This window comes from Aspergillus bombycis (genome assembly GCF_001792695.1).
Source record: "Aspergillus bombycis strain NRRL26010 chromosome Unknown contig00135, whole genome shotgun sequence".
Taxonomy (NCBI): Eukaryota; Fungi; Ascomycota; class Eurotiomycetes; order Eurotiales; family Aspergillaceae; genus Aspergillus; species Aspergillus bombycis.
The window spans coordinates 50,602-66,223 of record NW_019170137.1 but is presented as its reverse complement, the minus strand read 5'-3'; the positions used below and the strand labels follow the sequence as shown (position 1 = coordinate 66,223).

The window sequence follows — 15,622 nt, the reverse complement described above, 5'->3', positions numbered from 1 at the left end:
TGGAGGGATCAAGTAAGTTCCCTTCTCTCACCACCTAATCTACAATTCCTCCCTCTTTTGCTCCCCAGAGGGAAACCCTTTCTCTTACTTGCAATCTCTCTGCCGTTATTGAGTAATGCCGTGATTCGATTCGTTCTTCTTCTTCTTTTCCCTCTTTTAGTTCTTCTCTCGCTTCCTCCTTCCATTCCCTGCCACTCCCTCAGATGCAACGACCTGCGTTCGCCTCCCGGCCCTTCCATTAGACCACAGATACACTATGCCGAAGAACCGACCTGCGACCTCGGGTTACGCCCGTCTGGCCCAGGAGGAAGAAGATAGAACCAATGACTTGTATGATTATTCCGATGACGATGACCTACACGACTCCCTCGGCCCAATTTCCCACTCCGCTCCCCGATATGCCCCCATTTCCTCCCGCGCGCAACTGGATGCGTCCGTTTTGTCTTCCCCCCCAGGCCATCATCGGAGACCGAGTGGCTACCATCGTCGAGGCCGACGGAATTCTGGGGTAGATATCAAGGCCATCAATGCGCGCCTCGAGCGGTGGGCCGAAGAGATCGCCTCCAAGTTCAAGATCAACAAAGTCAAGGGGAAGACTTTGGAAGAAGAAAAGCTTGAGATTTACCACTCTGTATTCCAACCCCCGAATGGTGTTAGACCGATCTCCGCCGAAGAGCTTGAGTCGGATGAAATTGAAGGCGCGGCGCGAAGGGCTCGGGCGGAGTTTGAGGACGTTGTAGAGAGTGTCCACTCAGCGATACGGATGGGAATGCACCCCCGGATGATCTCTCAGGGGAGCTCCGGTAGTTATTTTGCGCGCAACGGCGAAGGTAAAGTCGTGGGGGTTTTTAAGCCCAAAGACGAGGAGCCTTACGCGTCCCGCAATCCCAAGTGGACGAAATGGATCCATCGAAACCTGTTCCCATGCTTCTTTGGTCGTGCCTGCCTGATTCCCAACTTATCTTATGTCTCGGAAGCAGCCGCTTATGTCCTCGACTCTCGTCTGCGCACGAATCTCGTCCCCTACACCGATATTGTGTGGCTATCCTCAAAATCATTTTACTACGATTTCTGGGACCGGAGAAAGGCATGGATGGGCAAGCGACCCCTTCCCCCTAAGGCCGGTAGCTTTCAGGTCTTTCTTAAGGGCTACAAGGATGCGAATCTCTTTCTACGAGACCATCCCTGGCCAGACCAGACCAATACTGGCTTTCGCGCGGAAGATGCCCCAAAGCGCAAAAAGCGGCCTTGGAACGAGGCTTGCCGTCCTTCTGGAATGCAGTCGGATGATGAAGATGAGGATGATTATGAAAATGGAGATATACAAACCCCATCACCAAGGGAGGAGAGTAGGGAACGGCGGTTCTACTGGACCGAGGGCCTCAAGCAGTCATTCCGCGAGGAATTGGAAAAGTTGGTGATTTTGGATTATATTATGCGCAATACTGACCGTGGGTTGGATAACTGGATGATCAAAATCGATTGGAACACCGAAGAAGTGTCTATTGTTGCCGATCCACCTAAACCCAACGGAACTCAGCAGGACGACGACGACGACCATCTACCTCCCGCTCGCCCCGTTTCCGTCAATTCGGAGCGCACAGCCTCTGCCCCTCTTCCCTACAGGCGACGCGAGGCGATGGTGGCAGTGAGTCGCACTGGCACTCCTCTGAACTCGTCGGAGCCCCAAGCGTCTATCCAGATCGGAGCTATCGATAACAGTTTGTCCTGGCCATGGAAACATCCTGATGCTGTAAGTAGATTGTTCTTTGACCTGTTCGCAACAAACTTCTCACACCATCTAGTGGCGAAGCTTTCCATTCGGCTGGCTATTCCTTCCGGTTTCTTTGATTGGGCAACCCTTTTCTCAGAAGACTCGGGACCATTTCTTACCTCTCTTGACCTCAACAGCCTGGTGGAGCGGTACGCAGATGGCACTGCGACGCGTATTTTCGCAGGACGATGACTTCAAGGAGAGCATGTTTGCGAGACAGATCGCAGTCATGAAGGGACAGGCTTGGAACGTTGTGGAGACGTTGAAGCAGCCTGACCATGGACCTCTAGAGCTCACACGACGAACCCGGGTGTGCGTCTGGGACGATCTGGTGGACGTTCCTGTTGCTATTCCCCTTCGTGGGCCATCGACAGAAGCCCAAAAACGTAAGGTGAAGAGCTACGAGAACTACGACTATGACCCTGACCACGAAGAGATGGATATTGGTGCATCCATGTCGCTGGGGACTGGTCCCGAGAATGATCTTCTGGGCCTTGGATCGTCACCGAATGAGCTGCCTAACCCCAACCGGTTTGAGTTGTCACGTGGCCGATCCCACGAGCCTAGTACACGAAGAATACCGAACGGCAGTCCTGCCACTATTGGCGACTACAGGGTCAGTCAGGATGGCATTGATAGCATGCTTCATGAGCGAAGCGTGGACCAAAGCTGGCCTTCGCTTCCTCCGCGGCCCGGAAATAAGCATCAAAAGCACAGTTCGATATCCAGTGGGCGTGGTCAAGCGCAGCTGATCTGGAGTAGTGACGATCTCGAAGGAGATCTTGGATATGCCGCCGCGGAAGGAATGGAGGGCAATCAGCGCAAAGTGATCGTTGAGCGATTGGAAGCTGTGAAGAGCAAGAATCCAGTTTTCACCTGGTGTTGAACGAACGCCGGCATGCCATGTTCTCATCTCGCCCTTTGATTTAGCCTTGAAGGTCTCTTTTCTTCTCTTCATCTGTCATCACGATCTTGATATCATCTTTTAATTTAGCGTGTTATGTCGAACGGCATGAGGAGTCCTTGTTGCTGCAGGGTGCAGCCTTGGTTGGGAAAAATCACCTCCATGTTTGTATATAGACCCGATGTCACTCCTCCCATAATATTATATTTTGGCCCGAGAGGATGGCATTCTTTGAAATTCGCTTATGTAGATGCATTCGATAGCATTAGAACATGCAATATGAACCATAATATACCAGTATCAAATACAGAATGTATACAATATTCAACAGTCCATCTACAACATGAAACAACGACACGACACCCACCACTCTTATGCATAGCATAAACTCTCTACACTGAACAGAGTACATGCATATGCAGACAGATGGACCCGCTAATAAGCCAACGTGCAAAGATCGCGCAATGACCTATCATATTTGACCCGAGGACTCTGGAATAGATACATATAAGCTTTGCTTGGCCCTGCAAAGAAGAGAATATTGAGACAGATTGACCAGTACAATAACTTCTTCTTGATTTGGTATGAGGTTTAGATGCGGGATATCTCGTCCGCCAAGTCTTTCTTATAATCCATCCAACCCCTGTTCCTCGAATGCTGAGACCATCCTTCGGAAAAGCCCATCTTTGGCGAGAAGGCGCTGTGGTTTGTCAAACTCAACCAGACGTCCCGCGTCTAGGACGGCGATTCTGTCGAAATCGATAATTGTGTCCAGCTACTCGAGTTCATTAGCTCGTAATAGATGAATGATTGATGATGATGAAATCAATAGTAGGTTACTACTGAACCCAAAAGAAAGGAGAGCATACCCTGTGAGCTACACTGATAACCGTACAGCCGTCAAAGGCAGCCTTTAGTACCTGCTGGGTGCGACGATCCATCTCGCTATCAAGGTTGCTGGTGGCCTCATCCAAGATCAGCACCTGATATCCACTTTGGCAGGTTCGTTTCTTGAGAATGGCCCGTGCTAGGCAGAATAACTGCTGTTCTCCTTGAGACAATGGGTGATCCTCCAGGATGGCATCCAGACCTCCTCGGGCTTCAATGGCCTCCCAGATGCCTACTTGCGTTAATACAGATGTGATGTCTTCGTCGTTGGAAACGCCCATGATGTCCGTGTTGTACCGCACGGAGCCTAGAAGCGTGAATGGGTCTTGTGGGACGGCTATTAGTGCCTCGCGGATTGCTGCTGGGGAGACGCTTTCGATGTTAACCCCGTCAATGGTGATCGTGCCGTGTGATGGGTTTACAAGGCGAAGTAAAGCGAGTATGAAAGAAGTTTTACCGCTAGAGTAGGATACGGCGTTAGGGTAGTAATAGAATTGAAGATTATGTATGGGGAGACATACCTGCCTGTACGGCCACAGACACCAATTCTCTCCCCTGGTGTGATGCACATCGAAATATCATGCAGCGCTGATGTCCCATTGGGGTAGGAAAGAGAGAGGCCCTGGATGTGGATTGCTCCCTGCTCAGGCCAGGACATTGGTGGTTCTGAAATTTGACCAGGCCGAAACTCAGACGGCGTGGTCTCTACAAAGGACTTGACGCGGGCAATTGCTCCGAGAGAGGTTTCAAAGGTAGTCCACGACGTAATGAAGAACGATAGGAGCTGATTGAACCCCAGAATATTGTTCAAGGCAACGCCGAGAAGGCCTGCATTGGTGCTCTCATGTAACTCCACGGCTAGTGTTACCACAATGGTCGCTAATGCCATCACCACAATATCCAGGACCAGGTTCAACCACCTCTGCGCGCATAAAAGCATGTAGTATGGCTTTTGGGACTGGTCCAGATGCTGAATCAGAACCTCAGTCGATGCGACCTGCCAACCAAACGCCCGGATCGTGGGCAGTCCATCGAGAACCTCGACAAAGTGGGAATACAGGGGACTTCGGCACTCCAGGTCGAGGTATCGTAGCTGTCTACTGGTCTTAAGGTATATCTTCTGCAATAAATACAGCACCACCAGTGTCACAGGTATCGTGATGGCCATGTATGCTGAGCCTGTTGCGATCAAGCCCACGGTGGCGATGCATCCGAAAAACGACTGTCCCAAAGACATTAGAGATATAGGCAATGCCAGATCTACCAATGTCATGTCCTGGCTGAAACGGTTGAGTGTCACTCCACTATCCGTCGTGGAGAAGTAGGATAAAGGTGCTCGAACGACGGCGGTCAGCAGGCGCCAATGCAAACGGATAGCCGACTTCGGCATCAGGTTAAGGAAAATGACCCAGATGCAGCCTAAGACAAGCACTGATGCTGCTAGGGCCAAAACAATATAGACGGATAGGTATAATGGAAGTTGGCTGCCGCCTGCCTCGGTCCACCTGCTTAGCCATACTCGCGGAAAGTTCTCGGCGAAGGCTAGCAAGGCATGGGCAAGGAGAAACACGGTACAGAGAAATGGACCAACAATTCGTGCGTAGTAGTAGTACACCGATAAATCACCAGTTTGTCTGGTTCGGTCATCATCTTCCACCTCATTCGCAGGATCGTTTGACGAGCCGGCTGCCTTATCCCAGGTCTTTTCATGTAGATGGCCCTCTCCAACATCCGTATCTTCTTTTCCACGAATAATAGCTCCGTATTGAATGGCATCCCTGCCCGTCATCTGAAGCTCGACCTGCCCATCTGCACTAAGTGATAATGCACTGTCTGCCACCTTAAGCAGTTGGGCTAGAAACACGTCAAGGCTTAGAAATCTTGGACAAAGCACAGAAGTAGACAGAAGAGCTTACGGTTGTGGGTTGTTAGGACCACTGTGGTTCCCAGTTGTCGAAATATCCCCTCATTTGAAAGGATTCGTGCAATGATCATCTCCTGGGTGTGCATGTCCAAGGCGGATAAGGTGTCATCTAGCAAAGCTATTTCCTGGCGACTGTATACCGCACGAGCCAATGCCTACACAATTAGCGTGGAAAACAAGTAAAACAAAACGAGACCTTTATAGCATACCACCCTTTGCTTTTGTCCACCTGATAAAGTAAGGCCTTTGCTTCCGACTTTACTCTGATCTCCGTTGGGCCAGCGACGAATGTCCTCCTCTAAGCAGCATGAACGTATGACGGTTTGATACCACTTCTCATCCACTTTGTGATCTGCGAGACCAGTGATGCTTTTCTTGACTGTTGTATTCAGCAACCAGGGATTCTGGCTGCAATAGGAGATACGCTTCGATCCGACACCGACAGTCCCTGACTGACAGCCAAGTTCTCCTAGGATAGTCTTGAGTAGAGTTGTCTTTCCTGAACCGATAGAACCGGTTACTACTAGTAGACTCCCCTTCCTTACTTTGAAAGACACATGTTTCAGGGCGACAGATATTGCTTTCGGTGAAGGCAGCACTGTGACGTTGTCCAATTCGATAGCAATTCCTTGCTCTTCATCGTCAGTTCGCGGTGTGAATCCTTTTTCATTTGCGTTGGCCGAAGAGATCGCTGAATTTAACGTTAGGACCTCAGTACGTCCTAATCTACCGTCCTTGACTGGGTCGGATATTATGTACTCGTGAATGCGCTGAAAGCATCCCATGGCTGCCGCTAGCTGTGGTAAAACGGCGAGGAGCTTTTCTGCAGGCGTTGTAACAAGAGTGATGATACTTAGCGCGGTAAATGCTCTCGCCGTAGTTAGAGAGTCGTCACCTCGGATCCGTGCTTGAATCGCATAGACGGTGAAGGTGATGACGGGGGACCATATTCGGGGCAAAGTTGCTGCTACTGTCAGATCAGCAACCCGTACAAACGGGGATCAACATACCTAAACCGTTGAGCCACATTATTCCTTTGAAAAATGCTCGAGATACAAAAAGCTCCCGTTCACGGTGCTCTTGCAGGTTTTGGGCCAGCGCTTTCGAAAGCCCGAGACCTTGATTGCCTTCATGGTACCCAGGACGGCTGAGGTATTCTTGACCCTCTTCTGAATCTCCAGGTTCCAGTTCTGTTGGTCGTTTCCAATGGAATTTGCCACCAACTTCTGGCCAACTAGGCATGCTAGACAGGAGGGTAAGTACTATGTTGCTTCCTTGATGGTGTATACTCCATCTGTGACTGACCCAGTGTAAGGAGTAATGGAACGATGCAAGTCGCCCCGAGTTGGATACCAAGCAAAGTTATGCCAATAGTCATTTCTACCGTGCGGGCCCAGACGTCATTCATGTTCTCCAAATGTTCAATGATGCCATCAACATCTATCCAAGGCCATTTCTAGGTAAGCAACTGCCCATTTTGTCGGGACATAGGAGTGCACTGATTTACTCACCAGTACTCATCAAAGTGAGTGCGGCACTTTCTGTGTAGAGACCATCCTGGAGTGCTAATGTCCGGTCATGAATTAACGCAATCATTGCGCCCCGGAATAACGTGGATACCCGCGAGAAGCGCTGTCTATAGTGGACATTCGAGAACTACGATTGCAATCAGAGATGACCTGTACATATAGCACAATATAGGGGCCTACCGCGATACCCAGATAAACCAGGAAGGTGGCCCCAATGAGGCCATAGCCATGATCCCGGGTCTCTGTAGTCACCGGTCGCTCTATATGCTGGACTGCCGCCATAATCAGAAAAGGCTGAGCGAAGCTGAATCCAATCAAGCACACTCGAGGCCACATTACGGCAAGAAACTCCATCCAGAAACAGCGGACAAAGACCCAAGGTAGCGTGAGCTTGCTTTTTGCGCCCCCTGGAACTTGTCAATGTATTGCACAAGCGACGGTTGCAACCAGTAATGAAGGTGAACAGACCGTGTTTCTCCCACATTCTCTTCAGTCGTTCGCCCGCAGGGCCAGAGGCAAGCCCAGGCTCAAGATCATAAAGGTCTCGATTCCCCATGAGCTTTCGGTACCCTGTCATGAAAAGCCGATTTATCCACCAGACAAAGCTGAGATTAACGATGCCGCTAGTTGCCTCCGGGGGATAGTTCCTGTACGGGGGCTGGAGATAAGAGGTCTTCTCTCGCATCTCCAACAGTAACATGGCGAGTTTTGTCCCGGTAATGGCGCTCTGGACCGCTGCCATGGGGATTTGATGCGTCAGCCATGATGTACGAACCTGTATTGCATCGAATAATATTGATAGCAGTAGGTAAATGGTCAGGAGGGAAGAGGGCCTCGTTGACTTGCGGTCCTCGATATAGGAGAGCCCAATAATTACAATCGCGTTGGCGAGGCTTAGAGAGGCGGCTGGGATGGTCGTTGAGGTCCGTGAGGATGGCGACACGCTCCATAACACCAATAAGGAAAGTTGTAGAACGAGGTTTATTGACGAGGTGACCTGGCATTCATCAGTCACAGCAGCGGGGATACTGAAGCACTCTGTGAGGGAGGTCATCCTCACCAGCTTGCAGAGATATTTGTTCTGTTGAGAGCAAGTTTTGGAAGGGCACCGAGTGAGATAGAGCAGTCTAGGTGGTCCTGCCAGCAGCAAGACTGTGGATGGGATAATCGACAGGACCACCTGCTCGAAGGTCACCGTGAAGTCAAACCCACGCACGTGACTGGCCGGTCCGAAGGCGTCCTCTGCCCAGGAGACGGTAGAATCGTTGGCCATTTCTCCGGATGTGCGGGGGAAGAGTGATGTCTAAGATATGCGATGGGTTCCTGGGGAAGACGTAAAAATAATAAATCAGGCTCGCCAAGGCGATGACGCGCCGCGATGCTGCCTGGACAAAGAATCCCTGCATGGATTCAATCCGGGATTACTACTAGTAGTATACGGGGGTTTACATACAGTCCATCCAATTCCCCCTGCAGGGCTTCTTCCTTGGGGACTGGCTGCGTCGTGTTCCAGTCAAGGCACTACTTCCAGTCAACCAACTTCTCGAAGGAGTCCGATAGTTCCACATCGTAGCAGCGGTATGGCCACAGGGCGACTTCATAATCCCTTCCATCAGGAGGCATATTACGATAATCACGTACTGACGGCAGAACGCGCGGCGTCTCCCTTGGTCGACAACACGCGGATCAACATAATCATCGGGTATGGCGTTCCCAGACTTCAACTCATATTTCTCCTCTCATTCACAGAGGGTGAAGGTGAAAGTCTCTGTGAACGGGGTGCAATAATAGACATCTTTGGAAGTTGGAGGTCAAGGGATTCGAGAAGTCCTCGTAAAGGAGCAATTGATAGCCTAGGGTTTGGAGAGTTCTGCATCACAACCAACATCACGAGGGGGGGAATCGCGCAATGTCTGCAAGTGCTTACCGGGGTTTGCTGTCATGTAACTTCGGTTATCTCCGTTGGCTACTGCTGCAAGAGCCAAGATAGAACGAGCAGCGTGACAGATTGAGCCTGATGCAGCATTCATACCACCCCCGCTGTGCCCGTTGTCCTCCTTCCAGCTGGCTGACCATATGCGTTCAATTTCCACTGCTCAACGAGAAATCTGTCTCGAAATTGTCTGTCTCTGTAAAGCCTGAGCTTCGTCTTTGCAAAAATGCCAGGATATCAAAAACTCTTGAAGTGGGCGCTGCCTTCTCAAAGGCAAAACGTCTACTATGCAGCGGGTGCATTCAGAAGAGAATGCTGCCCAGGATAAGGTGGATCTCCTGTCCGAAAACGTTATGACGAGACCGCGTTCGACGTACCGTAAACATTGGACTATCCTCTACAGCATCTGGTGCCCTTGGAAACAAAGAAGTTCGGTCCATCGGGAATTTTTACGGAGCGGTCTAGGGCTGTGTGGAGTGCCCGAGCCTACATCCATACAACCCAGGACATGCATGCATCAATCTGCGTTGCGACATCCGAAGAATGATGTACTAAGGTGTCTATTGGCCATGTCGTCTATTCATTCCAATGCTTGGAAGCACTCTACCCCAATTATCTACCAAGGCCCATCCCCTCGTTCGTTGTTTACTTCCCAATGTTAATTCTTGTCAAGGATCCTAATTGATCTGTACGGTACGGCAAGCAAATCCAGCAATGATTATTCCAACAATCCAAAGCCGCTCAATTGGATCAAACGCGGGGATGTTGAGCAGGTTGAACCCCTTAATTGGATTAAGCGTGGGGATGGTGACCAAGTCGAGCCACTTAAACTGGATTAGACGTGATAAACCCGAGGATGATGAGCCTCTAAACTGGATCAAGCGCGGAGATGATGAGCAGGCAAAGCCCCTCAATTGGATTTGAACCTTTATAAGACTCGAGAGCACTCTCCGCTGACCTCGGGGACATTGACTATGTCTGTATTCTTCGCCTACCCGTGGATAAAGGTAGAATGAAAGTCCTACTACCAGAACTTGATTTGATCGCTTCGGGCACTGTTGTAATACAGCCTAGTAGCTGTCATTATCAACTTAATATAGTTTAATCTATTCAGGCCTTGATCGGTTCGGGTAGCATTTTCGACATAACTCGATAAATGCAGTAAAGCCTAAGTTTCTCCTGGTTCCACTCTCTTCGCCTTATACCGCATATATATCACAATATAGTCATCTTGACATAGCTTCGTGTAGTATTAACAGGACTAGAAATGGTCACACATATATTAGTCAAAGTGAGAATCCGTGGAACCTTGCCTGGGAAGCCCATGTAGACAGACAACCAAATAACTACCAAGACTCTGACGGTTCCTGGGACGGGGCTGAGGGGGGAAGAGCAAAAGCTCATAGCCGACCTGGAGGCTCATATCACCCATTTGCTCCGTCTTCTCAGCCTACCATTGCCTCCTTATAGTCCAGGTATGTCGTGAAAGCTGTACTATAAATATATCATAGGACACGACCAGGGAACATTCCTGGGGGTACTCAATCGGTCAACCTCCATTTGTGTGCGGAGGACATCTCACCTTTTTATATTTCTATTATAAACTCCTGGAAAGACGCATCTGTGTTATTGTTATTGTAAACAGGAAGAAGAGAAATGTTTAAATTGGTGTTATGATTAAAACATTTAATTTTGTCCAAGAAACGGCCGGAGCAGCTTTACGTGATAATTCAGCTCCGCTTAGGAGCCCACGGGGAGAAATGAATCAAAATTCCTTTTCCCGCTACAATATTGCTCTGCAGGTAGCACATGTGGCATTACCTGTGTGCTATCATACCGACCAACCTCCACTACCATTATCATGCCTCAACAGTTCCAAGTATAGAGCATATTGGGTGTGTTCGCACTAAACTCCAACCTGACAAATATATATGTTTAACGATGAAAAGCTTGAAGCAATCAAACTCGGCCGGGAGTCACCCTGTACATCCAGAGATACTGCCATGAAGAACATAAGCCAGGTTACATGGTAACTAATAAATGATTTATGAAATTGGTATGCATAATAAACGTTGAGACGTGTTGTGGTTGGGAACAAATCACTGACTTAGGGTTAAAAACAAACGGTTTAGAGTTAGTTTTACTCCAGTATTATATCAATTAGTTAGACCCATTACTAACAAGCAAGGCAAGGTGGCCGAGTGGTTATGGCGCTGGTTTTAGGTCTTCACCAATCACCAGTGGGAAACTTCGCGGGTTCGAATCCCGTCCTTGTCACACCTTTTTTGTTTTTTCATTTCTCTCTCCATCGCCTGCTATTGAGGTATTGTTTTCTCTTTATTCTGTTCATATTTCTTGGCCACGCCTGCTCCATACTCAGTAGCCCTTGACTTGTTGTCTTGGATACCTGCAAGCCTACAGCCGAGCTCTTGGCTAACCCCTCTTTGATTTGATCCGCGAGCGCGCCCTCTTCATCGCCATACGGTATTAAAGGGATACGGCCGATAATACCCAATCCTTATGTACCACTTAACCGACGAGTTACCAGTGATATAAAAACTCGAATTGCTTACGACTGCAGGACAATTATGCTCCTGATGTCCATATCTAGTAGAAGAAACCCTTTCTGGAACGAACAAAGTGTTTATATTGCATTTATCCGTGTATTACCAATGCCGTATAAGTTCTTCTGTGTTCTTAGCAAGCGCCAGCCAAAAAATGTGAAACCACGGGGGATATATTAACGCCGAGTGTAAACCATTGGGTATCAGGTATTATCCATGTTTGTATCAATTGCAGTGTCCGTCTCTATGGTGTGCACATCAAGGTGGAAGCAGGTAGGAAAAACGAAAAGGGAAAAAAAAAAAAAAAATTTGAGATGCCGGGAATAAAAAGGGGAATCGTAAAAAAGGGTATTAGTATCACTTGAATAAACTCCGATATTCACGCATCCGTTGCTCTTGCACCTCTCTCTTATCAAGCTTCCTCTGGTTCATGCTCATATCGGCCAACTGCTGCTTCTTCTTGGCCAGCTCGAAGATCTTCTCTTCGATACTATCCTTCATTAGGAACTGTACTGTAGTCACTTCGCGCGTCTGCCCGATTCGATGCACTCGATCAACCGCTTGTGCCACGGCTGCGGGGTTGTATTGCGGTTCCATGATATAAACTCGAGATGCAGCGGTCAAGTTGAGACCGACGCCACCAGCCCCGATCGTCGCTAGGAGGATAGTGATGTTGTTATTGTCGTGAAACTCCTGAAGGGCTTTTTGGCGGGCTGATAGGGTCATCGTCCCGTCCAGACGGGTAAAGCCGGTGATGCCATTGTCCTTTAGTGCAATCTCGATCAAGTCCAGATGCGATGTCCACGCAGAAAACACCACGCTTTTGATAGGACGTTCGTCCCCTAACCCCTTGCTCTCATCCGCCGACTCCAATAGATACGCCACCAGCGCCTTGGTTTTCGTGTGCGGGCCTCGTACTCTCCCAGGGTCTTTGCTTGTTTCTTGCTCTGCTTGGCCTGGGCCTGGCTCATCATATAGTCCTGTAGCCCTCCAGGGGTGATGGTGGAATATGAAACAGGGATCCATCCATCGCAGACCTGGCATTTGATGTCATGAACTGACGGCCCGGTTTGGCTGTCAAACGCTTGTTTACAACCAGAGAAACAGTCGGGGCAAAGTACATCAAAGCAAGGAAGTATGATCGCCATTGGTACTTGGCGGTCCGTGGTACCGGAATCAGTATTTGGGTCCTCGAGGCGTTTGCCACATACGGCACACATATCTGCTGAGGACTCTTGCATTAAGGTGAACATCTCGTATGCTTTTTTATCTACCAGCTCCGGTGCATCGTTCCCGCCTTCTTCGAGATCGATGGCGTCATGGACGCTCAACCCCTTAATCCTTGCGCGATCATTACTGTCGAGAAGCTCTTTACCGTGGGCACTGACTTGTCGTAAAATTACCATTGCCTTTAGGATATGATGATACATCCGACCTTTCAGTGCTGTCTTATCCTCGCCGGCAATTACTTTCATCATCACGTTTGATTCTCGTCGGAAGAATTCATGCAGCTGCCTCTCCTTCTCAGAGAAATTGAGCGTTATGATCTTGTCGTGCCGGGTAGGGATGTCGATCTTGTCCTTGACACGGCGCAGTGTAAATGAGTCTACAAGCACACGCAAGCTTGCTAGAACTGTGGCATCCCCGGTTTTAAATCGACTCAGAATGTGCATCCCGAACTGCCCTCTGTCATCGTAGGGATTCAAACCAAGGAACTTGGTCACCGAGAAAAGGTCCTCTAGGCGATTTTGAATAGGAGTACCAGTTACAGACCACTTGCGCTGGGAGTTCAGCTTGAAAATCGCCTGTGTCTGTGCTGCACTCTGTTCTCGGATAGTATGCGCTTCGTCCAGAACAATCCGAAACATATTCATCTTGGTTAACGGGCTCCCAGGGCTCCCGTTTCGTTTTGACCCCCTTCCAGAGAGCTCGCTCAGAATAATGCTGTATGTCGTGATGACCAGGTCATATTTAGACAGCTCATCCACATCGGTGATTCTCGATTGTCCGTGAAATACATGGTAAGATAAGGCGTTTTCTTTCAGATGCTCCCTGACCTGGAATGTCCAATTGTTAACAGCACTCAGGGGAGCTACTAAAAGTGTCGTTTTGGTGTTGCGGATGCCCGGCAGGTTTCGAATAAGGTCTGAATTGGGTGCCATATTTGCCCACTCATGGGCGTCTGCCAAAGAGGATACGACAAGAGACAGAACGCTCAAAGTCTTCCCGAGACCCATCATATCTGCTAAAAGTCCACCTAGGCTCTGTGGAGGTTCGTCATCGCGTACAATGCCACTAATAACCTCGCGATACCGGCTTGCCCCGTTCGAACGATGCTCCAACCTCCAAAGTGAATTATTATCTTCCTCTCTAGGCCCAAACTTGCGCGGCTTTTCCTTTTCAGTCATGAACCAAAGCGCCTGCTTTTGGTGGCGGAGCAACGGGGTTGACAAAAGCGAAGGAGGTTCCAATTCGGGTATATTTTCAGCGCTCTGAAGTTGATCGAACATCTTCATCACTGCATCGTTCACCTCTTCTGCAGTGCGGACTTCGTAGTTGACGGTTGATCGGCCCCTCGCAGCCACATTTGGTAAGAAAGACGCTGCCGCTTGGGCGCGCCTTCTCTCAGCGTGTGGGTTGAACACAGGGACACCTTGCTCTACAGAAAATGGGGTACCAAGCCAGACATTATTCTGACCAAGGTGCTTTCCGACTAGTTCAGCGTCCTTCCGAAGCCCGTACAGGTTGATAGACGCTCGATACAGGGCCGAGCAAGGTGCCCACGGATATTCGTTTGCCAGCCTCCTTCGAACATCCAACCGAGCGGTAACGTCGACTTTCAAAGCGGGCGAATCGAGAAGAGGAGCAATCACTGCAGCGGTCTTTGGATCTATTGCCCCAAATATTTTCCCATCGGGGTCTGCAACCTCAATCCGATTATTGCCTTGATTTGGCTGTCGGTGCACTCCTAATTTGATTGAGGGCCAATCATGTGCCGAGTCCCCAAAAACGGTTTGAGCTGCAGCTGGAGGCTTTGGTACCAGCACTGCTTGCACCATTGCGTTTTCTAGCTTGCCATAACACACTCTCTGGATGCTGAGATTATTTGAACCCGTGACTTGTAGATCATCATCATCAGTTGCTCCAGCGGAGGAATCTACAGCAGCAATTAGCAATGAAATTCCATTCAAGCAACCCGTGTTTTTCTCACCAATCGTTAAGTCCACAACGTTTGGGGTGATTGGTGTGGACGAATTCGACTTCTCTTCACCGTCCTTCACCCATTCACCCAACCCGCTGGCCCCAGTCGCCGTAAATATCGCCTTTTTCCCGCTCTGAGCCAGGTCTTTCTCCGTCTTTATCTTCTTGTATGGCTGGTTTAGCCGTCTTTCAACGCCGTACATATTCTCGATGAGATTCCCATGGCGCACTTCATCGACATGATCGGAATTCCGCTTCCCGTCACTAAGCTCCTCTTGCGCGGTTGTAAATACCACATCCACATCAGGTTCATGCGTATCGCTATGTTGTGGGGATGCCCTTGCACTGTCCCCACCGCGTGAGGAAACCGACTGTGGTCGTGATCGCGACTTCGGGCTACCTCTATTAGTAGACTGTAGCCGTTGCGGGTTGAGAAGACGATGTGCTGCAGAAGCCGTACCTGCCGGTGCAGCGGCAGAATTCGAGTAGCCTGAGTTCTGGGAGCCTGTCCCGTGGATAAATGAGCTTTCGGTATCGACAAGGCTAGGGTTCATAAATATAGGGTCCTGGGGAGGAGAGGGGCAGTCTCTGGACGTTGAGGGAAAGTAAAGTCGCTCATATGCGGCCTCCAAACCCGCGTCGCTGTGACTATATGACGAAAGAGAAGCAAATTCTGGGTCGTTACCATCGTTTTGTAGCTGTTTCCTGTGGGCCCGTGGGTCCAACAGCATGGCGGCGTTAGATGCCATGATGCAAGCCCCTTATGCAGGTATCCGACAAAGGCCTGCGAGTTCGATCGTGGTCGCGCAGTACAAATAAAAACGACCAAAGGTCGGGACGAAGTGACTCGTTGGCGCTAACGGCGGTCGAAGAAATCGCGACCGGGCGAGAGGCTGCAACATAGA

The 15,622-nt window shown here is 49.6% G+C and overlaps 3 protein-coding genes across 3 annotated transcripts; 1 reads left to right on the top strand and 2 right to left on the bottom strand.

Moving 5' to 3' along the window:
* Positions 1–256: 256 nt before the first annotated feature.
* ABOM_010584 (1-phosphatidylinositol 4-kinase LSB6) lies at positions 257–2,660 on the top strand (the record flags this gene model as incomplete). The annotated part of the gene is made up of 2 exons (XM_022537712.1): positions 257–1,753; positions 1,806–2,660. 2 exons carry the CDS (start codon positions 257–259, stop codon positions 2,658–2,660), a joined length of 2,352 nt encoding a protein of 783 aa, XP_022384400.1.
* Positions 2,661–3,303: 643 nt separating this feature from the next.
* Positions 3,304–8,292, bottom strand: ABOM_010583 (uncharacterized protein; the record flags this gene model as incomplete). The annotated part of the gene is made up of 10 exons (XM_022537711.1): positions 3,304–3,453; positions 3,548–4,025; positions 4,088–5,420; positions 5,483–5,645; positions 5,700–6,454; positions 6,501–6,716; positions 6,796–6,930; positions 7,002–7,146; positions 7,200–7,426; positions 7,488–8,292. The coding sequence occupies 10 exons, from the start codon at positions 8,290–8,292 to the stop codon at positions 3,304–3,306; spliced, it is 4,407 nt and encodes a 1,468-aa protein (XP_022384393.1).
* Positions 8,293–11,873: 3,581 nt separating this feature from the next.
* On the bottom strand, positions 11,874–15,466 carry ABOM_010582 (SNF2 family helicase/ATPase; the record flags this gene model as incomplete). The annotated part of the gene is made up of 3 exons (XM_022537710.1): positions 11,874–12,336; positions 12,435–14,673; positions 14,728–15,466. 3 exons carry the CDS (start codon positions 15,464–15,466, stop codon positions 11,874–11,876), a joined length of 3,441 nt encoding a protein of 1,146 aa, XP_022384394.1.
* Positions 15,467–15,622: the final 156 nt, after the last annotated feature.